Below are 24,121 nucleotides of genomic sequence, written 5' to 3'. Positions count from 1 at the left end.
AAGACCAAGTTATTAAACAGGCCCCGTTCCATGCAGCCATCTTAGCGCAATGTTGTAACTCTGGGAGTTGTTACAGTAAGACCAAGTCATTAAACAGGGCCCTGTTCCATGCAGCCATCTTAGCGCAATGTTGTAACTCTGGGAGTTGTTACAGTAAGACCAAGTCATATAACAGGGCCCTGTTCCATGCAGCCATCTTAGCGCAATGTTGTAACTCTGGGAGTTGTGACAGTAAGACCAAGTCATATAACAGGGCCCTGTTCCATGCAGCCATCTTAGCGCAATGTTGTAACTCTGGGAGTTGTTACAGTAAGACCAAGTTATTAAACAGGCCCCGTTCCATGCAGCCATCTTAGCGCAATGTTGTAACTCTGGGAGTTGTTACAGTAAGACCAAGTCATTAAACAGGGCCCTGTTCCATGCAGCCATCTTAGCGCAATGTTGTAACTCTGGGAGTTGTTACAGTAAGACCAAGTCATTTAACAGGGCCCAGTTCCATGCAGCCATCTTAGCGCAATGTTGTAACTCTGGGAGTTGTTACAGTAAGACCAAGTCATTTAACAGGGCCCTGTTCCATGCAGCCATCTTAGCGCAATGTTGTAACTCTGGGAGTTGTTACAATAAGACCAAGTCATATAACAGGGCCCTGTTCCATGCAGCCATCTTAGCGCAATGTTGTAACTCTGGGAGTTGTTACAGTAAGACCAAGTTATTAAACAGGCCCCGTTCCATGCAGCCATCTTAGCGCAATGTTGTAACTCTGGGAGTTGTTACAGTAAGACCAAGTCATTAAACAGGGCCCTGTTCCATGCAGCCATCTTAGCGCAATGTTGTAACTCTGGGAGTTGTTACAGTAAGACCAAGTCATATAACAGGGCCCTGTTCCATGCAGCCATCTTAGCGCAATGTTGTAACTCTGGGAGTTGTGACAGTAAGACCAAGTCATATAACAGGGCCCTGTTCCATGCAGCCATCTTAGCGCAATGTTGTAACTCTGGGAGTTGTTACAGTAAGACCAAGTTATTAAACAGGCCCCGTTCCATGCAGCCATCTTAGCGCAATGTTGTAACTCTGGGAGTTGTTACAGTAAGACCAAGTCATTAAACAGGGCCCTGTTCCATGCAGCCATCTTAGCGCAATGTTGTAACTCTGGGAGTTGTTACAGTAAGACCAAGTCATTTAACAGGGCCCTGTTCCATGCCGCCATCTTAGCGCAATGTTGTAACTCTGGGAGTTGTTACAGTAAGACCAAGTTATTAAACAGGGCCCCGTTCCATGCAGCCATCTTAGCGCAATGTTGTAACTCTGGGAGTTATTACAGTAAGACCAAGTCATTAAACAGGACCCCATTCCATGCAGCCATCTTAGCGCAATGTTGTAACTCTGGGAGTTGTTACAATAAGACCAAGTCATTTAACAGGGCCCTGTTCCATGCAGCCATCTTAGCGCAATGTTGTAACTCTGGGAGTTGTTACAATAAGACCAAGTCATTTAACAGGGCCCTGTTCCATGCAGCCATCTTAGCGCAATGTTGTAACTCAGGGAGTTGTTACAGTAAGACCAAGTCATTTAACAGGGCCCTGTTCCATGCAGCCATCTTAGCGCAATGTTGTAACTCTGGGAGTTGTGACAGTAAGACCAAGTCATTTAACAGGACCCCATTCCATGCAGCCATCTTAGCGCAATGTTGTAACTTTGGGAGTTGTTACAGTAAGACCAAGTCATTAAACAGGCCCTGTTCCATGCAGCCATCTTAGCGCAATGTTGTAACTCTGGGAGTTGTTACAGTAAGACCAAGTCATTTAACAGGGCCCTGTTCCATGCAGCCATCTTAGCGCAATGTTGTAACTCTGGGAGCTGTTACAGTAAGACCAAGTCATTTAACAGGGCCCCGTTCTATGATCTACATAGATATGGAACAGTAAACCAATCTTGATGAAGCTTGGTCAAACTGACCAATGACTACACTGCTTGCAACTATATATCTTTTATTATCCCCCCTGGCATATAATGCGGGGGGATATAGCCATCAGCCAGTCTGTCTGTCCGTCTGTCCGTCCGTAATCATTTCCTTTTCTGGAGCAGAACTCGAAAATAATTCAGTGTATTTGATTGAAACTTGGCATATCTATCAGTCACATACTGAAGTTGTGCCTTTTGCTATTTAGGAATTTTAGAAATTTTTATTTTTTACGTTTCAATGGTAACAAGTTGGACTTAGGTTCTATAAGGGTGGTGTTCGTTTCCGGAGCGTAACCCAAAAAACGTTAAATACTTTCTTACAAAACTTTGCATGTCTACCATGCACATACTGATCTGGTGCCTTTTGCTATTTAGGAAAAAAAAATTTATTTATTTTTTATGTTTCCATGGCAACCAGTTGGACTTAGGTTCTATAGGGTAGAGTTCGTTTCCGGAGCATAACTCAAAACCCATTCAAAACTTTTTTACAAAACTTTGCATGTCTATCAAACTCATGCTGAACTGGTGCCTTTTGCTATTTAGGAATTTTAGAATTTTAGAATTTTTTACGTTTACATGGCAACAAGTTGGACTTAGGTTCTTAAAGGGTGGTGTTCGTTTCCGGAGCGTAACTCAAAAACTGTTAAATACTTTCTTACAAAACTTTGCATGTCTACCATGCACATACTGAACTGGTGCCTTTTGCTTTTTAGGAATATTATAAATTTTTATTTTTTATGTTTCCATGGCAACAAGTTGGACTTAGGTTCTAAAAGGGTGGTGTTCGTTTCCGGAGCGTAACTCAAAACTGTTAAATACTTTCTTACAAAACTTTGCATGTCTACCATGCACATACTGAACTGGTGCCTTTTGCTATTTAGGAAAAAAAAATTAATTTTTTTTTTACGTTTCCATGGCAACAAGTTGGATTTAAGTTTTCATATAGGGTGGGTTCACTTATGGAGTATAACAAATAAACTGTTAAATATTTTCTTGCCAAACATTGCATGTCCATATATAAAGTTTATACTGAACAGGTGCCATTTGATATTAAGGAGTTTTAGAAATGTTTATTTTAGAATTTCCATTGCAGCAATTTCGACATGGGCTAAGAGAAATGTTGGGTCAGTTACCTGGTTTGGGACCATAACGTGTTAAAATGGTTGGGGGATATAGACGACTTTGTTGACTATACGCTTGTTTAGTTATTGTTTCTTGTAATTTGTCATTTGTTTGCATAAAAAAACAACACAGAAACACACATTTTACTTTTCATTTCATATGGATGCGACCATGGTTGATCTTTTGTCGGTAAACAATGTACGCTTCTTAAAGAACATTCAACTCTTGCCTCATTACATACAGAATTGCACATTTACTTGTGGTTACTTTACAGACAGCAGCCAGGGGGATATGTCATCTTTCTGATGACTCTTGTTGTCAACATACTACCCTCTCAAAACTAGCATCATTCAATTTACGATGTCATCAAGTTGCGAGGGTATTTTCAAATCTCCTGAAATGGTGGTCACTGTAGAATGTTTTAGTGTGAAAAAAAACCCTCGCCTTGTTCTTGATTGTTCTTTGCGATTTATGTCATGGCTATCTTGTATAAGAGGCTTATGGCTACTAAACATGTGGAATGGTATTACATCAGTCAAAGTTGTGAAAGTCCAGTGTAGCCACATGCAGCCAGCCTGGGACGCCATGTCTCCTGGTTTTGATACTAGATACATCCAGGTACATCCCTGTATAACCATCACCACAGCTTTCATACTTCTCTTCACAATGTACACTCTTCTGTATTGAGCAAGGTACTGGATTTTTTAGTGTGTTTCCTTAAAGGGCAAGTTCACACGGAAATGAACCTATTTTTCTTGTACTTTTTCCACATTAAAAGTGTTAACATAGAAGTGTCATAGACAAAAATATAAAAATATCACAATTAATTAACATATTTGTCGCATTAAAACGATTTATATTTTTCACATTTACCAAGTGTTCTATTTCCACAACAAAAACACCATGGCTTATGCCCCTTGCAATATGACGTCATTGGTGCCAATTGATAAACATTATGACGTCATCCTGCTTTGTTAGAGCCGCTTCACGTGGTGTAGGTACAGTTGTGTGATTCTTGCGTCTCAGATGCCAGCTAGCATAGTGTTATGCTGAGTCACCACTGCGCCGGAGTGTGTCGTAGGCCATGTTGTTTTACCGCAAAATGATACTTGATATCTTTTGCGTTGAGAATAGACAGGGACCCAGTTGAATTGGCACCAATTACGTCATAATCTAAGGGGGATAACTCAGGCCTGTTTAGCTCGAAAAACGAAGGCCTCATAACGGCATATCATTTTCACACTATTGTGAGCTTCCTACGTTCACTGTGAAAAAAATGAGTGTATATTTTCAAACACAGATACTAATTAATTCTAAAATTGCGTTTTGTTTAGAAAAAGAAAGAAAGTGATTTTTGCGTGTACACTTCCCCTTTAAAGGTTTCTGCACCTGTGTTGAAGAATGTATTTCACTGGAACACAGACAGAAAGCTCTGTTTGTTCAAGAACCACTGGTTGATGATTCATAGCAATGTAATCCACTGGTTACTGATACATAGCTATGTAGTGCTTCGCATTTACCGTCAGACATCCACTGGTTACTGATACATAGCTATGTAGTGCTTCGCATTTACCGTCAGACATCCACTGGTTACTGATACATAGCTATGTAGTGCTTCGCATTTACCGTCAGACATCCACTGGTTACTGATACATAGCTATGTAGTGCTTCGCATTTACCGTCAGACATCCACTGGTTACTGATACATAGCTATGTAGTGCTTCGCATTTACCGTCAGACATCCACTGGTTACTGATACATAGCTATGTAGTGCTTCGCATTTACCGTCAGACATCCACTGGTTACTGATACATAGCTATGTAGTGCTTCGCTTTTACAATCAGACATCCACTGGTTACTGATACATAGCTATGTACTGCAACACTTTTACAATCAGACATCCACTGGTAACTGATACATGGCTATGTAGTGCTTCACTTTTACCATCATACATCCACTGGTTACTGATACATAGCTATGTACTGCTTCACTTTTACAATCAGACATCCACTGGTTACTGATACATGGCTATGTACTGCCTCGCTTATAATCAGACATCCACTGGTTACTGATTCATAGCTATGTACTGCCTCGCTTTTACAATCAGACATCCACTGGTTGCTGATTCATAACTATGTACTGCCTCACTTTTACAATCAGACATCCACTGGTTGCTGATACATAGCTATGTACTGCCTCGCTTTTACAATCAGACATCCACTGGTTGCTGATTCATAGCTATGTACTGCCTCGCTTTTACAATCAGACATCCACTGGTTGCTGATTCATAGCTATGTACTGCCTAGCTTTTACAATCAGACATCCACTGGTTGTTAATACATAGCTATGTACTGCCTCACTTTTACAATCAGACATCCACTAGTTACTGATACATAGCTATGTACTGCCTCGCTTTTACAATCAGACATCCACTGGTTGCTGATTCATAGCTATGTACTGCCTCGCTTTTACAATCAGACATCCACTGGTTGCTGATTCATAGCTATGTACTGCCTCGCTTTTACAATCAGACATCCACTGGTTGTTAATACATAGCTATGTACTGCCTCACTTTTACAATCAGACATCCACTAGTTACTGATACATAGCTATGTACTGCCTCGCTTTTACAATCAGACATCCACTGGTTGCTGATTCATAGCTATGTACTGCCTCGCTTTTACAATCAGACATCCACTGGTTGCTGATTCATAGCTATGTACTGCCTCGCTTTTACAATCAGACATCCACTGGTTGTTAATACATAGCTATGTACTGCCTCACTTTTACAATCAGACATCCACTAGTTACTGATACATAGCTATGTACTGCCACGCTTTTACCATCAGACATCCACTAGTTACTGATTCATAACTATGTACTGCCTCACTTTTACAATCAGACATCCACTGGTTACTGATACATAGCTATGTACTGCTTCACTTTTACAATCAGACATCCACTGGTTGCTGATTCATAACTATGTAGTGCTTCGTTTATACCTCCCCCCAGCAGTACCAATTCCCCTCCCCAAAGTTATGAACGTGTTACCCTAGATGAGGCTGTGAACATGGCTTGCGTGTTTACAGGTTCAGAAATCTAATTCTTGAAAGAATTGATACAAAAGGTTATGTTGTACTTTTCCAGCCATTTTCCAGTGACTACTCAGATTCAGACAGCAGTCCAGAGAGAACCAAAGCTTTTCCCGAGAAGTCCCCAAAGAAGACATCCCCTCCAAGGTAAGTGGAATGGCCAGTAAACTGAGACAGTATGCTACTCCCTGGGGAGTATATTCCGGGTTTCCTGTAAGCCAGGATGCAGGATGTCAAATGACCGCGTTGATTCCTGCTGCAGCGAGTTTGTTAATCTATAGCGTGTAGTTACCACTCATTGAGCTGGCTGCACTGTTGTACGGATGTACTCCTGCAGTCAACTGACCTTGGACCGCCTCCTTGTCCAGTCAATAGAGCATCTGCCTGGACAGCAGAAGGTTGGTGGTTTGATCCCCACCCACATCATACCAAAACGCAATAAAAGATGGTATTTGTTGTTACCCTGCCTTGCACTATGCATTAACGGAGTCTGTATAATGTGTCTGAATGGAGTCTTCATGTAAAAACTGTAGCATGGTATCTCAGTGGGATAGCACTATAAAAGAAGGGCATTTGTTCAAAGTAGTACAAGCACCCACGCACACACCTCACATCACCTCAGCTGACCTAGCCTGGGCTGTATTAGAAAAAGTAGATCTCTGTTATTTCTTATATGAGATATCAACGTTATGAACAGCCTCTTAAAGATGTAAATATAATGTACATGCTTTAAAAATATTTAAATAATGATGACACCCTGAATACAATCCAACCTCGGCCATAACGGGCAAGTCTATTTTATGAACAGGGGGTTAAGTTTGGTATTTCCCGCATATTCTTACAAATTTCACACTAATTATCTGTACCTTTTCTCCCAATGCTGATTGTCACATCTCTCCCACTCTCCCATTTCTGGGTGTGATCATTCGGCCATAGTGTTTATCTACGTTGCCCAGCTACATCTATGGGGAACAACTCTCTCGACACTTCCCTATCAAAAATAATGTTGTCCAATTTACATCATCAAGTTGGAACCTCATGCTCAAATCTCCAGAAATGACTACAAAGATGACTTACTTACTTCCCTTTCTCTGGAGCCAGGCCATGGCTTGATTCGTGGGTTAACAAAAGTGACTACACCACAAAGCATCTATGTCTTGGTGGGAACCTAATGTAATGTAAATGTAACACTTGTAAAGTGTTCATAATGTGAACTCAAAGAAGTTCAAGTTTTTTGTTCACATGGAGAAAGATTGGATTGCTTCAAATCAAGTATATTTATGTATGACCAACATTTGTCAAGTAGACTATAGGCCCACATTGGGCCGTCATTGGGCCACAATGGGCCGTCTATGGGGCCACAACTCGAAAAGGAGCATCTGATGCTAGCCATGCCAAAGACTTGAGTCTACTTGCCAGGACATGGCTCTTAACATCATTTCAGTAGAATTTAGTTATTATTAGCTAAGCTTACTAGACCGAACAGATTTACACTAGACTCAGGCTTTGGACTATTGCTAAAGTCACAGACTCTTGATGCTTTCCTCAACAGGCTTCTGATAAAATGTGATACGAAAGTGTTGTTTGTGTTCCAGTAAGAAGAAAGGTGACAAGAAGAAGCACAAGCAGAAGTCTCCCTTTGGTAAAGCTAAAGGTCCGCTGCGGACACCCAGCCCCTCTGAGATGGGCAAACACAAGGAACATAAGAAGAAGTGAGTCCCCTAGCATCTTTCTCTTGGAGGAACATCTTTCTGAAACTTTCTGCATTTAATAATTGTGTCTTTGTCCTTTATTAGATTGGATACCAAACTGTCTATTTATCAAGCAAGTGTTGTTGTCATTTAGCTTGCAGTAGTAGTGTCAGGGCCAATTGGACTCGTTCTGTTGTGAGATACAGGGAGGTCATGGGTTGCCCAGGCGTCTAAGGCACCAAAGAGCTGTGCAGAGTTGCGTCCCTTGGGCACGCCAGAAACCTATAATCGTGGGTTTTAATCCCGATTATGTTTCTAGGTTTGTCAGCACCATACCTGTGCTCATGGGTTTCACCAAAGTGGCAGATGTCTGAGACATGCATCACTTTGGACTTTGGTCAAGTGATGCAGGCCTCAGACATTTACCACTTCGGTGAAACCCACGAGCACGGGTATGGTGCTGACAAACCTAGAAACATAATCGGGGCGAACCGGGATTCGAACCCACAATCATAGGTTTCTGGCGTGCCTAAGGGACGCAACTCTGCACAGCGAATCGCGACGACTTGGCCACCCGTGCCCCCTCACTTTCTTTGAGGTACTATTTCCTCAGTTCAGTACATTGCTGGGGACATAGATAGAGGAATTAACAGGGCAGCACTGATTATGTTCTGGTTTGTGTCCAACAAGACCACCTTGAAGCAATGTCACTACGCTTGAGACCAAGTGTGTTTCATGCTTGCTCTGTTGAATACGGTGATGTGATGTGTTGCAGGTATGATACAGAGGATGATTCACCTCACAAGACCAAGCACAAGAAGATGAAGAAGATGGATAAAAAACTGGACAGATCCCCGGAACCAGATCTGCCAAAGTCCAAGAAAAAACACTCACCTCGGATTGACAAATTTCATACTGAGAAGCCATCAAAGGCTGATAAAAGACTGTTGAGCCCAGATTTAGGGTCACCAACTGGCAAACGGTCACATAGGTCATGGTCACCAACATCAAGGTCAAGGTCTAGATCCATCACCCCCATTCCACCAAAGAAGCAGAAGAACATTTCTCCGGGACTGGTAAAAGAGAAGGTCAAAGGTGAAAAGGTCAAACAGAAGAAGAAGAAAGGCAAGGGTAAACTTGGCGGTGATGGGTCTGCAGCCAGGGAAAGGCACATTTCGCCAGTGAGAATAAAGAAAAAGAAGATAAAGGCGGAATTACCTTTTCCGATAAAGAGGGACATTGAGGAGGATCTGCCAGCACGCCACTCCGACTCTCCGGGGTCAGAGAACATGCCCCCGAGGTCTGTGTCCCCGGGATCCCCCCGCCGGAAGGAGCCCCTGGAGAGGGAGTTCTTCAAGGGGATGCTGCATGACAGGGAGGAGGAGAAGAGGGAGACGGGGAGCAGGTGAGAGGGACTTGCAATCAGGGATTCTTTGACACTCAATCTGATAGGATGTACGCTCCTAAAGAGGATTTCATGTTACATAGTCCTGTATTGGGATAAGACTGATGGGAAAAGAGTCAGCACAAGAGTCTGGGCCAGGTAAACCAGTGGTTGATAGCATGAGACTCTGCCCATGCTGTTGAAGGGTTGTTGACTCATCAGCCAGTTGCACATTGTAACTACTCTACCTGACATTGGTCCCTTCACATGGGATACTTGGCATCCATACTGCCAGGAATTCCCAATAGGACGTCCGACAAATAAGCTGTCACATTATAATATCTATGTATTCTAAATCTAATACTTCAATAAGTGGATAATTTTACTATGCCTTTGATGTGTATGTATCAGGGCATTTACACTGTTGCAGCCTTTTACTGACGCTCCCTATTTTAGGAAGAACAAGAGAAAGAGGTCCGAGACTCCACCACAGCGTGAACGTATTCCTCCAAGTAGGAGTGACCTTGGGGACAAAAGGAAAGGAGGTCAAAGTCAGGAGAGAAAGTTTTCTCGCAAGGAGCAATATAATGCCGATATCGACCGACCAAAGCATAGTGATGAGCGTGGGAGACGAGCATCACCAGATTCATTCCGATCTGAAGACAGATCACCCACACCAACACCTCCCAGTCGAAGAAACCACTCTCCCGATGGATCTCAAAGATCAAGATCAAGGAGAGGTCGTGATGAGGACATTGACGTGAATCGATCCAGGGACAGGCGGTCACCCGATGAGCGAAGAATGGGTAAAGAATCACGTGACAGGCGAGAGGACCTTGACCCTAGAGGTCAATCCAGAGAAAATTATCGGGAAAGATACGAACATGGGGAGGAACATCGCCGAGATCCAAGGGAGAGGTTTGATGAAGGCTTTCCGGAGTTCTCTGATCGGTACCAGGATCGGTCCAGATTCCAGGAGGACAGAGAACAGTTTGATCCAAGAGAACGACACAGACATGAACAAAGTTTTGAGCGAGGGAGAGAAAACAGGCGGGAGAGGTATGAAGGAAGGGACAGATTGGTGGCAGATCAAGGCAGAATGCATCCAGGTAGGTTCTTCCTCTTTCCTGCAGGTTTAATAAAAACAAATCAGCAACTATATCAGAACTGGATAGATTTTTTGCTTGTTCATGTGTTTTATTCAGTTTTTATCCCCTGCCATGAAGTGGGATATGGTAATAGGCTCTGTCCATCTGTCCATCTCTCTGTCTGTCTGTCAATCTGTCAATCTGTCAATTGTGTTTGTGACGTTTCGTTTTAGGATCAGAAGTCAGATTTTATTACGAAATGTTGCATATGTATCAAACAAATGCTGAACTGGAGCCTTTTGGTGTTTTTGGTATTTCTTGAGAGAGAAAAATTCTTTTCCTTGGCAATAAACCAGACTTACTCAAATATGCATAGCATTGGTTTTTTGAGCATTACTCAGAAACAGTTGTATTTTATTATGAAACATTGCATATGTATCAAACACATACTGAATTGCTGCCTTTTCCTGTTTACTTTTCAACAAGTTTGACTTAAATACAGGTTACTTTCATTACCCAAGCTTAACTTAAAAACCAAATGGGTTGTAGTGTTCATTTCTGGATCATATATCCATAACACTTTTCATATATTACCTATCAAACTTTATACCAAAATGTTGCATGTTTTCCCCATCAGGTCAAGGAAGGGACTATTTTGGTGATCGCCATCAGCAGGGTATGCATGGTATGGGCCGCGGTGCAGGCAGAGGGCGTGGCGCATATGAAGGTAATGTTTTTTGCTGACAACTCCCACACACTATTGAAATCAAGAAAACCACGTCTATGGTAGTCTATGTAGTGGATAGAGTGTCTTCCCGGAGACCACCTTTGTAGTGTAGTGGATAGAGTGTCTTCCCGAGGACAACCACCATGGTGTAGTGGATAGAGACTCTTCCTCGGAGACCACCTCCGTGGAGTAGTGGATAGAGCGTCTTCCCGGAGACCACCTCTGTGGTGTAGTGGATAGACACTCTTCCCAGAGACCACCTCTGTGGTTTAGTTGATAGACACTCTTCCCGGAGACCACCACCATTGTGTTGTGTATAGAGCATCTTCCCGGAGACCACCTCTGTGGTGTAGTGGATAGAGACTCTTCCCGGAGACCACCTCTGTGGTGTAGTGGACAGAGCGTCTTCCCAGAGACAACCTCTGTGGTGTAGTGGATAGAGACTCTTCCCGGAGACCACCTCTGTGGTGTAGTGGACAGAGCGTCTTCCCAGAGCCCACCTCTGTGGTGTAGTGGATAGAGACTCTTCCCGGAGACCACCTCTGTGGTGTAGTGGATAGAGACTCTTCCCGGAGACCACCTCTGTGGTGTAGTGGATAGAGCGTCTTCCTGGAGACCACCTCTGTGGTGTAGAGGATAGAGCGTCTTCCCGGAGACCACCACTGTGGTGAAGTGGATAGAGACTCTTCCCGGAGACCACCACCATGGTGTAGTGGATAGAGCGTCTTCCCGGAGACCACCTCTGTGGTGTAGTGGATAGAGTGTCTTCCCAGAGACCCCCTCCATGGTGTAGTGGATAGAGCATCCTCCCGGAGACCACCTCTGTGGTGTAGTGGATAGAGTGTCTTCCCAGAGACCACCACCATGGTGTAGTGTATAGACCGTCTTCCCAGAGACCGCCTCCGTGGTGTAGTGGATAGACACTCTTCCTGGAGACCACAACCATGGTGTAGTGGATAGAGCATCTTCCCGGAGACCACCTCCATGGTGTAGTGGATAGAGCGTCTTCCCGGAGACCACCTCTGTGGTGTAGTGGATAGAGCGTCTTCCCAGAGACCACCTCTGTGGTGTAGTGGATAGAGTGTCTTCCCAGAGACCACCTCTGTGATGTAGTGGATAGAGCGTCTTCCTGGAGACCACCTCCATGGTGTAGTGGATAGAGCGTCTTCCCAGAGACCACCTCTGTGGTGTAGTGGATAGAGCGTCTTCCCAGAGACCACCTCTGTGGTGTAGTGGATAGAGTGTCTTCCCAGAGACCACCTCTGTGGTGTAGTGGATAGAGCATCTTCCCGGAGACCACCTCCATGGTGTAGTGGATAGAGTGTCTTCCCAGAGACCACCTCTGTGGTGTAGTGGATAGAGCGTCTTCCCGGAGACCACCTCTGTGGTGTAGTGGATAGAGTGTCTTCCCGGAGACCACCTCTGTGGTGTAGTGGATAGAGCGTCTTCCTGGAGACCACCTCTGTGGTGTAGTTGATAGACTCTCTTCCCGGAGACCACCACCATGGTGTAGTGGATAAAGCGTCTTCCTGGAGACCACCTCTGTGGTGTAGTGGATAGAGCGTCTTCCTGGAGACCACCTCCATGGTGTAGTGGATAGAGTGTCTTCCCAGAGACCACCTCTGTGGTGTAGTGGATAGAGCGTCTTCCCGGAGACCACCTCTGTGGTGTAGTGGATAGAGTGTCTTCCCGGAGACCACCTCTGTGGTGTAGTGGATAGAGCGTCTTCCTGGAGACCACCTCTGTGGTGTAGTTGATAGACTCTCTTCCCGGAGACCACCACCATGGTGTAGTGGATAAAGCGTCTTCCTGGAGACCACCTCTGTGGTGTAGTGGATAGAGCGTCTTCCCGGAGACCACCTCTGTGGTATAGTGGATAGAGCGTCTTCCCAGGGATCATCAATTAGTATTGATGAGCTGAGGTATAACTGAAATATTTATGAAAGCTACATTAAACACAACATGATCACATTATGCATTAATAATGAAAATTTGAGAGATGTACAGAATTTAAGACTTGTTGGTTTTTTTGGACAATAACGGACAGCTTTTTTCATATGTACAATGAAATTGTCTGTCAATTTGGTTACTTTTGGCTTCATGCAATGCTTGGGAACTTACAAAGTTGAACATTTACCTGTGCTCTGTTCCCTGTCAAAATGTTGAATTTGACATCTCATTTTTCAGGAGGCATGCGAGAGAGAAGCTATGCACCAGACAGACAGGAGCAGATGCGAGGTGATTCAGCCTGCTTATGTATTCATACCCTGTATTCACAGTTTCACACCCATATTATACTTATCCTACCTCATCCTTTAGTTTCTAAAGAATATGTTTCTTTTCAAAAGTTTGGAAATATTTCTAAAGCTTCTTCTTTTACCTTGAGTGTTTGGGTAGCCTAGTGGTTAAAGCGTCTGCTCGGGCTTGTACCCAACATATGTACAATGTGAGAAGCCCTTTTCTGGTGTCCCTCCGCTGTAATATTGCTGGAATATTGTTAAAGGAGGTGTAAAACGATACTCACTCACTCACTCACTCACTCACTCACTCACTCACTCACTCACTCACACACTCACTCACTCACTCACTCACTCACTCACTCACTGATTCTTCTTCACTTCCAGGGTACACTGCTGAGTTTGCTGATCGACAGAGTCGTCGGTCTGAGTGGGAGGATCGTCGCCGTGGGGAGGTGTTTGGGCAGGGTCGTGAATGGGGGGAAAGACATGACATGTCGCATGAGGAGAGGTTCGACATGAGGAGAGATGACCACAGATTTGATGAGAGATATTTCCGAAGAGATGATGAGCGTCAGATTGGTCGAGATGGAAGACCATTGAGCCGATCAATAGACCGAAACATGCGGGATGGCTGGAGAGACAGACCTGATATGAGGGAAGACAGGGTTGGATTGAGAGATGAACGAATGAGAGAGAACAGAATGGATGATAGACGTCGCGAGAGACATAGTCCATCACCCTTTGATAAACGTGGTTACCGGGACGATAGGTTCCCCCATGATGAGAGGCTGTTTGGCCGTGAGGATGACGACAGAATGAGAGAAGAGAGAATCCCAATGGAGAGAGGACGAGATGACAGGATCCGAGAAGACAGAGGACCTGGTGAGAGGGACAGAGATGTGCGTGGTGGGATGGACAGAGGACGAGATGACAGGGGAATGATGGAGAGAGACAGAGGCCCAATGGACAGAGGGAGAGATGGTTCTGTGGACGAGAGAGGCAGGGGGAACCGCGGGCGGGATGACAGGGGACGCGAGGATAGGATGGGGATGGACAGAGGGAGGGAGGAGAGAGGTCCTCTGGACAGGATGAAAGAGGACCGTGGCTCTTTAGACAGAGGGGAGGACCGGGGATTCATGGATGAACGGAGACGTGAAAGAGGATTCAGGGAGGACCGGAAGGGTGAGAGAGGACCTAGAGATGAGAGAGGGTTTAGGGAGGAGGAGGACAGATTCAGAGATGATAGAGGATTCAGAGAGGACAACAGAGGAGGTAAATTTGAGAGAGACTTCAGGGAGGAGAGAGTAGGGAGAGATGAGAGACACAGAGATGAGAGAGAGTTCCGTGGATCTCGTGGAGACCCGAGCCCTGAGGATGATAGAACGCCAGATCAAAGGACCAGAGAGGAGAAGGAAGATCAGGAGAAGGCATCACGAGATGGAAGTCATGAGAGGCCGAGGAGCTCAAGCTCCAAATCAGAACGGACTAAGGATAAAATCTCCAAAGATGATAGAAATAGTGATAAAAGTTCAAAAGACTCTAGAATGTCTAAAGATGAAAAGAGCTCCAAAGATGATCGCTCTAAGGAGAGGGGAGAACGGAGGAAGAGGGAAGATCGGTCCCCCAGAAGGGATGGGAAGAAGGAGGAGAAGGGGAAGTGGCCGCCGCCAGAGGGGGAAGAACAGGACAGTGAGGCGGAGAGCGGGGAAGACTTGAAGCAGGAGGAAACTCGAAGTAGAGACTCCAGGTAGGCTAGCTGGTGGACAACAGACCGGTCAGGTCAAAATTAAGATGTGTTAAAATAGTTCTTTCATTGAGGAGCACAGATCAGTCACACAGAGTTTCTTGTTCTAATGTGTGTCATACATCATTCCTGTATACAACTCATAAAAACCTGGCAATCTGGTGGTCAGTAATTGTAAGGCCCACGAAAAAAATGGAGTATAAAAACATTTTCTGAGGAAGATCCTTGATCCTTTGGGCTGAAACTTGTCCAACTTATTCCATGAATGTTTGTTTGTTTAGGAGATAAACATACTGTTTTCAATGTAGAGCTAGGTAACCTGTAGATTTAACCGCGCTAAATTGAATTTTGAACCGAACACACAGCATGATAAATTTAGCGCGGTTAAATCTGCAGGTAACCTAGCTCTACATTGAAAACAGTATGTTTATCTCCATTATACCATGACTAAATAAAACGCGAACTCTTTGGTGTTAGCAAATATACTGAGTGAAGCGGCATGGGTTGAGTTCAGTGTTTTGAGTGGGTTATCGATCTGAATTACGGAATCACCGAACAAAATATGGCGCTGTATATACTCAAGCAGTTTGTTTACACCGTAATACTTCACTCGAACATATGACAGGCATTGAACGCATATAAGCACGGCAACTTGGTAAGCTAACATGAGGTGGGCATCCCTAAAGTAAACAAAGCAAGCTTTGCAAGGCTTTTGCTCTACATCACAATTCACCATTAAGACGTCATATCGCTCATTGTGACGCAAAAGATATTACATCACAGTCTAAAATAGAAAAGCGCCAAAATTCCAAGCTCTGTGTTGTCTCCAAAACGTAAATACATTCCCTTTGTTGATTTCTGTCGTGTTTCCTGCATGAAATGTATTGCCACACATCCTTTGAATATTGTAGTAACCGTATCTGTGCATTTAGTAACCTGTAATTGTAGATATAATTATTTAAATATGCCTACCAACAATGACGGAAAATAGTCCTATTCTATGAATATTAGCTTCCGCGGTGATGCGGCTGTCAAACCAGCTGTTTCAATCAGAGTTTCAATCAGGTTTATTGTGATTAAATAGTCTCTGATTGACCAATCAGAATCGAGTAAATTCCAAATTAATGGTAGAATTGTTGTTTAACACCACACTCAGCAATATTCCAGCTATATGACGGCAGTCTGTAAATAATCAAGTCTTAACCGGACAATCCAGCAATTGACGTCATGAGCATCAATCCACACAAATTGGATATGATGACATGCATCAACTAAGTCCGCGAGCCTGACCACCCAATCCCGTTAGTCGCCTCTTACGACAAGCATAGTCGCCTTTGACGGCAAGCATGAGTTGCTGAAGACCTATTCTACCCCGGATCTTCACGGGTCTGTTCCATAAATGGGTTACATATATGAGCCAGTGTCCTAAGATACCGGTAATGCTTTATTTGGACCATGAGTTAACTGAAATACATTTGCCTTTAGATCAGTAGATGCATTTAGTGTATGTTATTAGCCATCATCCTTCAATGTCCTCACATGTGGCAGATTATACACAATTAATTTTCCTGAAGGAAACGAGGCCCTGACAAGGAGGAACTGCCACTATCTCCTATCCCCAAGCGTCTGCGTGAGGTCTCTCCAGCTAGTTCATCTCGCAGCCGAGGCAGTCACAACAGCAGGCGTCTTCCGGACCGAGATCAACAGCGTTCCCGTCGCCGTGGTGACAGTGGATCTGACAGGGAGGACAAGTCTGGCAGGAAGGGAAGTGTTGACCGGGACAAAAAGTCACGGAAAAAGGACACTACATCTATTGATGCTCCAAGCAAGTCCGAAAAAAGTCGTAGCATTAGTGTGAGTTTTTCTATATGACTGGTACATATGAGTTTAGGATTTTATTTCTGAGGTTTATGTTTGTTCAAATTCAACATCTGCTTGTTGACTGTTACAAACAATAATTTGGTAAATTCTTGCTTAGAGTGCCGAATGTTTAGACTAACTATTTGCTTAGTATGGAGAACTTGGCTTCTCAGACATTACTTTAAGAGGGGCCACAGAAGACCTAATGGTCTAAAAAGCCACAATTTCATTCTGTTGAGTTGTTTCCCTTAGACATGTTAGACATGCTAGGATCCACTGATTCAACCCAATAATGATCCATACCTTGCTCATTGCTTCACTTCCACATCAAGTTGACATGTTGTGTTAATGGCTGAAAGAGACGTACCTCTCACTCGCACATCCTGATATTCTGTTCTAGCCCAAACCTAGCAAGGAGAAGAATGAAGACAAAGCAGACAAGGGGAAGGCCAGAAGGAGGTCGTTGTCGGGGTCGAGTTCCAAATCTAAAGAAGGAGTAGCGCCTCCCGAGGCTGAGGAGAAGAAGCCACAGCCACCTCCTGCTGCTCCTCGGAAAGGTAAGTGCTGACTCGGTCACTTCTCAGGTCGGGGATTGCCCAGACAATTTGAGAGCCTTATCAATTAATATTAACAGTGCAGAACAGGTCCATTATAACACATACTTGTGTCACAAGATGACCAAACCATAAATAACCATGTCAAATTTGATTATCCGCAAGACATCAATGTATGTAATGTGTGCATTTGTAACACACAGGGGAGCCCGGGGCACATTGGGTCAAAATATGTGTTGTGATCCATATCTTCTAATACAGTTGTTATCGAATGAACAACAGATTAAATCATTGACACTTTGAATAACAAATGTTTAAACAAAATCTACTGCAACAACCAATCTGAGATAGTCTCAATCAAAAAGAATTCTTTTGATCCGGGCAGTGGGGTAGCCTAGTGGTTAAAGCATTTGCTTGTCACGCTGAATTCTTGGGTTCAATTCTCACAAGAGTGCAATAAGTGAAGTCCATTTCTGGTGTCCCCTGCGTGATGTTGCTGGAATATTGCAAATAGTATTTTAAAACCATACTCACTCACTCATTTTTAGTCCAGTACTCCCAAAGTCCAGGTGCATATGGACTCTTGCTGGGGCAGAATGGGACAGTCACTTAGGTTAATATTTGAAAAGTAAATGGAATTTAAATAAAATATGTTGAAAATGTAATTTGTGATAAAAAACACCTGTAAATGTAAGATGTTTAACTAACATCAACTGTCATTAGCGATGACCAAACTGTGTTACAATGAATGTCCTTGTCAAACTGATTATACCAGAACAGCAAGGTTATCAGGATTTTGGGGGATCAACTGTTTTCTCTTCCATTGTCTCCATTGGAAGGGGGAAGGCCATGGTGCCCAAAGATTGTCCAAGACCCATTTAAAATAACAACCACTGGTTGTCTCGTCCTGGCTACATCCCAAAGTTGAATTTAACATTTATGTGCATTGTGATCAACAGCTGATGACAACTTGTATGATGAAGACAACATTTCTGCAATTGTCTCCCTTGGAGGGAAGTCTTCCCTTGCAGATGATGACAGAGGTAAGAAGTATTGCCATAACGCGTTGGGTGAATGAGAGACAGCGAGTTGAAACAATTGTCTTGTCTTCTGATAGTACAATGTCTGTTCTGTGAAGTCAAAATATAATTTGTTGTTATTTTCTAAGCAGAAAGGTATGACAAAGCTTGGGACACCATCCTTGACAGTAACCTCACATCATTTGCTGTTAAGTAGGCCCATCACAGTTTCTTTAATAGCCAGTTCTGGTCTGATTAGACTGGTTCAAACATGTGCAAACTGGTATTTGTGTAACAACGTATAACAGATATTATTCAAGTTCAGATGTTCAGATATTCAAGAAGATGGAGACCAGATGATAACAAGGAATAATAAGGTTATCTCTGTGTTGATGTAAAGAGAATATTAACCCTCCTTGTGTCATAACTTGGCACTCCAAGGCAATACTACTGTGACAGCTCACATTGAGAAAGGGTGCATCAGAATGTTGATAGGTGCTGTTGGTTCCTAATATTTGAAAACACATAATGTTTATATCCTGACCCACCTTTTCAAACTAAAGAAGATCCAGGGTAGAATAGGTCTTCAGCAACCCATGCTTGCCGTTAGAGGCTACTTACGGGATCGGGTAGTCAGGCTCGCTGACTTGGTTGATGCATGTCATCGTATCCCAATTGCGTGGATCGATGCTCATGATGTCAATCACTGGATTGTCTGGTTCAGTCTCGATTATTTACAGACCGCTGTCATATAGCTGGAATATTGCTGTTCACAAAAAAACAATGGGCTGGTTCATATTATTCTTGATAAGTTAGATAAATCGACACTGACTCATTAGAAACAGCATGGAACTAAAATAACAGGGAATCTAAGGATTGTTCTATCAGTGTTCTAACAGTAAGCCGTACGTTTGTATTATTTCAGGGCTTTGTTAGTTGGACACTTTTGCCATTCACATGAGTGCGGCGTTAAACAACAAACAAACAAACTTAATAGCCAGCAAACTCTCTCCTTCCACAGCGTCGGACCATGCGAGTATCCGGTCGGTGCAGTTCAGCGACTGGTCGGAGGACGACATGGCGGACAACATCCTGAACCAGGCTGAGGTAGAGGTATGGCTCATGTAGACACGGCCGGTGGCACTTGGCCGATCAGTTGGGGCTGCATGAGTTTTCTGTTCTTCTGCATGAGATACTTTAGCCTGTAGTCCTTATGATGTATGTTGGAGTGTGAAGTGATGGATACATGTACATGTGAGGCTACCTTTTGTGTTGACAAGCCTGAACTTGGAATGAGTTGCAGATTTTAGTGAACGCACCTCGTCACTAACCTTGAAATATTTTCCTAAACTCATGCTTTTGGCAAGATTTTTCTCATAAATGAGCTGCCCCCTTGTGAAATCATCAATGAGCTGTCCCCTTGAGAAATCATGAATGAGCTGTCCCCTTGTGAAATCATTAATGAGGTGCCCCCTTGTGAAATCATTAATGAGCTATCCCCTCGTGAAATCATTAATGAGCTGTTCCCTTGTGAAATCATAAATGAGCTGCCCCCTTGTGAAATCATCAATGAGCTGTCCCCTTCAGAAATCATTAATGAGCTGTCCCCTTGCGAAATCATTAATGAGCTGTTCCCTTGTGAAATCATTAATGAGCTATCCCCTCGTGAAATCATTAATGAGCTGTTCCCTTGTGAAATCATAAATGAGCTGCCCCCTTGTGAAATCATCAATGAGCTGTCCCCTTCAGAAATCATTAATGAGCTGTCCCCTTGCGAAATCATTAATGAGCTGTTCCCTTGTGAAATCATGAATGAGCTGTCCCCTTGTGAAATCATTGTTGAGCTGTTCCCTTGTGAAATCATGAATGAGCTGCCCCCTTGTGAAATCATTAATGAGCTGCCCCCTTGTGAAATCATGAATGAGCTGTCCCCTTGTGAAATCATTAATGAGCTGTTCCCTTGTGAAATCATGAATGACCTGCCCCCATGTGAAATCATGAATGAGCTGCCCACTTGTGAAATCATTAATGAGCTGTTCCCTTGTGAAATCATTAATGAGCTGTCCCCTTGTGAAATCATTAATGAGCTGTTCCCTTGTGAAATCATCAATGAGCTGTCCCCTTCAGAAATCATTAATGAGCTCTCCCCTTGTGAAATCATTAATGAGCTGTTCCCTTGTGAAATCATGAATGAGCTCTCCCCTTGTGAAATCATTAATGAGCTGTTCCCTTGTGAAATCATGAATGAGCTGTCCCTTGTGAAATCATTAATGAGCTGTTCCCTTGTGAAATCATTAATGAGCTGCCCCCTTGTGAAATCATTAATGAGCTGCCCCCTTGTGAAATCATGAATGAGCTGTCCCCTTGTGAAATCATGAATGAGCTGTCCCCTTGTGAAATCATTAATGAGCTGTTCCTCTTTTGAAATCATGAATGAGCTGCTCCCATGTGAAATCATGAATGAGCTGCCCCCTTGTGAAATCATTAATGAGCTGTCCCCTTGTGAAATCATTAATGAGCTGTTCCCTTGTTAAATCTTTAATGAGCTGTCCCCTTGTGAAATCATTAATGAGCTGTCCCGTCGTGAAATCATTAATGAGCTATCCCCTTGTTAAATCATGAATGAGCTGTTCCCTTGTGAAATCATTAATGAGCTGTCCCCTTGTTAAATCATTAATGAGCTGTTCCCTTGTTAAATCATTAATGAGCTGTCCCCTTGTGAAATCATGAATGAGCTGCCCCCTTGTGAAGTCATGAATGAGCTGTCCCCTTGTGAAATCATTAATGAGCTTCCCCCATGTGAAATCATCAATGAGCAACTTCTTTTTCCAACTTTGTGTTATTCAGTTGAATTTGGAAATAATATTGTTAACCATTTGATTATCGTTTTTGGCAAATCAGTCCATTCAAGTCCTTTGTAGATAACCTTGACCTGTACATTCCTCCTACTTCTAATGTATTGGTGGTTAGAAGCATGTGGTAAGATCCAGCTTCATGTCTAAATTGTTGCCTAGAAACCATTTGTAGGTGTTTCTATGTGCACTGTAGACAATTTATGTTGATTACAAGTTCTTAGTCATGTAACTCTTGTTACGTGTTATATTAGGGTTTACACTTTCAGGGATAATTCTAGGGTGGGGCCTTGTGCTTTTAGCCCCTAAGTTTGAAAAAAGGCCCACATTTCCAAAGACAATGGGGCATTTTAACATTGTGCTGTAAGGCGTACCTCTGGAATATTTGAAATTTTCACATAAAGGGTCCATGTCAGAAAATTCCAAGAGTGAACCCTGCACTTTCTTCAAAAAGTACAAAATCTAGTACTTTTTGGAGTGGAGTCCCATCCAGAATTCTAACCCACACTCTCAGACTAAGGCAGCTAATCGTCAGCTGTGGCTAAGTGGGTTTGGTCGCTTACTTTGTGTGCTTAATGTACCTTATTCTGACTCCACCACAAAAAGTACTAGCAATTGTTCTTTGCTAAGAAAGTGTACTTCCAAATATATTTGACCACTTTCTAAAAGGCAGTGTCTGTTGAATTTTAACTCTTGCTACTGCAATGACACTTTTGGGGAAAAGTTCTTGGATACATGTGCAAAAATGTTTTGTAGTGTGGAAATGTTTTTCATGTGATAAACTACAATTATGAATATGTATCACTTCATGCAGAAAATATTTGTTTGTGTCCTATAAAGATCGGGGGTAGAATAGGTCTTCAGCAACCCATGCTTGCCGTAAAAGGCGACTATGCTTGTCATAAGAGGCGACTAAAGGGATCGGGTGGTCAGGCTCGCTGACTTGGTTAATGCTTATCATCGCCTCCCAATTGCGTGGACCGGTGCTCATGATGTCAATCACTGTATTGTCTGGTCCAGACTTGATTATTTACAGACCGCTGTCATATAGCTGGAATTTGGCTGAGTGCGGTGTTAAACAACAAACAAACAAACAAACTATAAATGTTTGTAGAAGAAAGTAGGTCTTTGGACGAATTATTTTGCTTTTTCATCACAACTATTACGAATTGGGTACAATTGTACAATTTGGTAGATTCATCAATCACTGACAATTCACTGTTCAGTGAACGAGAAAGAAGGAAGTTTCTATAAATACTGTCTTTTGCAATGATGCTGTTTTCAGATAAACTGTTTTGACCAGAGGCGGTTATTGTGATTTGAATCCTGATTGACCAATCAGAATTAAGTAGTTTCCAAATTCTTGGTAAAATCACTTTTAAGAATTGTGTGTGGTTAAAGTTGACAAAGGGTGACATCTTGTGTCCAGATCGAGAGGGAGGAGCGCCGCCAGAGAAGTCCCAGTCGAAGCAGTCTTGGCAGTCGGGGAAGTGCCCTTGACAGGAAGATACATGTCAGCCAGGATCACATGTTGGAAGTCATCAAAGAAAGGTAGCTGTTGCGAGTTATTAACCCTGATAGGTCTTTCTGAAGTGTTTGTTATTAAAGTAACTGTCCAAGTACAGAAGGGGGGACGGGTGGCCGAGTCGTCTAAGGCGCCGCGATTCGCTGTGCAGAGTTGCATCCCTTGGACACGCCAGAAACATTAATTGTGGGTTCGAATCCCAGTTCGCCCCGATTATGTTTCTTGGTTTGTCAACACCATACCCATAACCGAAGTGGTTAACGTCTGAGACCTGCATCACTTCGGGCTTTCCTCCCACTTTAAGCTGACACGCCGTGATATAACTGGAATACTGTTAAAATCAGCGTTTATCCCAACTCACTCACTCACCCCCAAGTACAGAAAAAAGGAAGTTATTCTCAAGTTCATGCAGACATCAGGCCTTGCCTCTTGAAAAGCCTAATATCAAGTGCCAACCATAAAATGACTTGAAAATCACCAAGATAGCTTGAACAACTTGTACAAAATGACAAGGATGTTTAAGTGTGATTTGTGTGCCAAAGACCATGAAAAATTCATGACAGACTTTATTTATTTATTTTTGGGTTGTGAAATAAGTCTTGTTGGAAAATTTGAGATGTTCATACTGCTCTTTAGGTCTTACAACTAATTATGTAATATATAGTATGCTGGGTTTAAGATATTAAAAGGCTGAGGCTAATAACCCAACTAAAATAAAACTTGAAAAACGACAGTTGAAAGCCTTGGAAAGGTTGGAATAGGCCTTGACTTTTAGTGTTCCGTATCTGTATGAACCTTCACTGTGCATGGTATACTTGTTAGTTATCCTGCAAAATTCCTACTTTACCTTATCCTCCAAATCTGGCTGCCCCCGGAGTATCAGGTGGCTGAGATCTAACGATGTCTCCGAGGAGAAATTGCTGCTATGAAATTCCGACACATAGCTTTGCAGACCATTTGTTACCATGATGTCATGATCAAATAGCATCTCTAATCTGTGTCACTGTAGTCTACTGGTAGAGAGGAAGGTCCGGGGTTCGATCCCCGGCCGCGTCATACCAAAAGATGTCAAAAGATGGCTCTTGTTGTTGCCCTGTCTGGCGCCATTAAGGGGCTAAAACAAGGACTGGTCAGCTCGGAGTCAGTATACTGTGTCTGAGTGTGGTATTCATGTTAAACTGTGGCATGGTATCTCAGTGGGCTAGCACTATAAAATTGGCATTAGTCCAGACTGCTACAAGCAGACACACATGCATGCACA

General features: G+C 43.2%; 1 protein-coding gene across 4 annotated transcripts in view; it reads left to right on the top strand.

Moving 5' to 3' along the window:
* Nucleotides 1–24,121, top strand: part of LOC124141354 (zinc finger CCCH domain-containing protein 13-like) — a 44,607-nt gene that overhangs the window by 10,861 nt on the left and 9,625 nt on the right. For 3 of the 4 annotated variants that reach the window (XR_007222840.1, XM_046509347.2, XM_046509343.2), the window contains 12 exons: nucleotides 6,232–6,323; nucleotides 7,772–7,888; nucleotides 8,643–9,272; nucleotides 9,708–10,360; nucleotides 10,977–11,066; nucleotides 13,254–13,304; nucleotides 13,691–15,053; nucleotides 16,625–16,904; nucleotides 17,311–17,467; nucleotides 18,424–18,507; nucleotides 19,505–19,596; nucleotides 22,765–22,886. Coding sequence is in view for 3 of the 4 variants with exons in the window: in XM_046509347.2 (XP_046365303.2) it covers nucleotides 6,232–6,323; nucleotides 7,772–7,888; nucleotides 8,643–9,272; nucleotides 9,708–10,360; nucleotides 10,977–11,066; nucleotides 13,254–13,304; nucleotides 13,691–15,053; nucleotides 16,625–16,904; nucleotides 17,311–17,467; nucleotides 18,424–18,507; nucleotides 19,505–19,596; nucleotides 22,765–22,886 (3,731 nt within the window). In the remaining variant the exon portion in view is untranslated. The remainder of the gene's footprint in view (nucleotides 1–6,231; nucleotides 6,324–7,771; nucleotides 7,889–8,642; nucleotides 9,273–9,707; nucleotides 10,361–10,976; nucleotides 11,067–13,253; nucleotides 13,305–13,690; nucleotides 15,054–16,624; nucleotides 16,905–17,310; nucleotides 17,468–18,423; nucleotides 18,508–19,504; nucleotides 19,597–22,764; nucleotides 22,887–24,121) is intronic. The other variant, XM_046509345.2, reaches the window with a different exon arrangement.

This window comes from Haliotis rufescens, unplaced genomic scaffold, assembly GCF_023055435.1.
Source record: "Haliotis rufescens isolate VD_foot unplaced genomic scaffold, xgHalRufe1.0.p SCAF_25, whole genome shotgun sequence".
In the NCBI taxonomy this organism is placed as follows: domain Eukaryota; kingdom Metazoa; phylum Mollusca; class Gastropoda; order Lepetellida; family Haliotidae; genus Haliotis; species Haliotis rufescens.
This window is presented reverse-complemented; position numbering and strand designations above follow the sequence as displayed.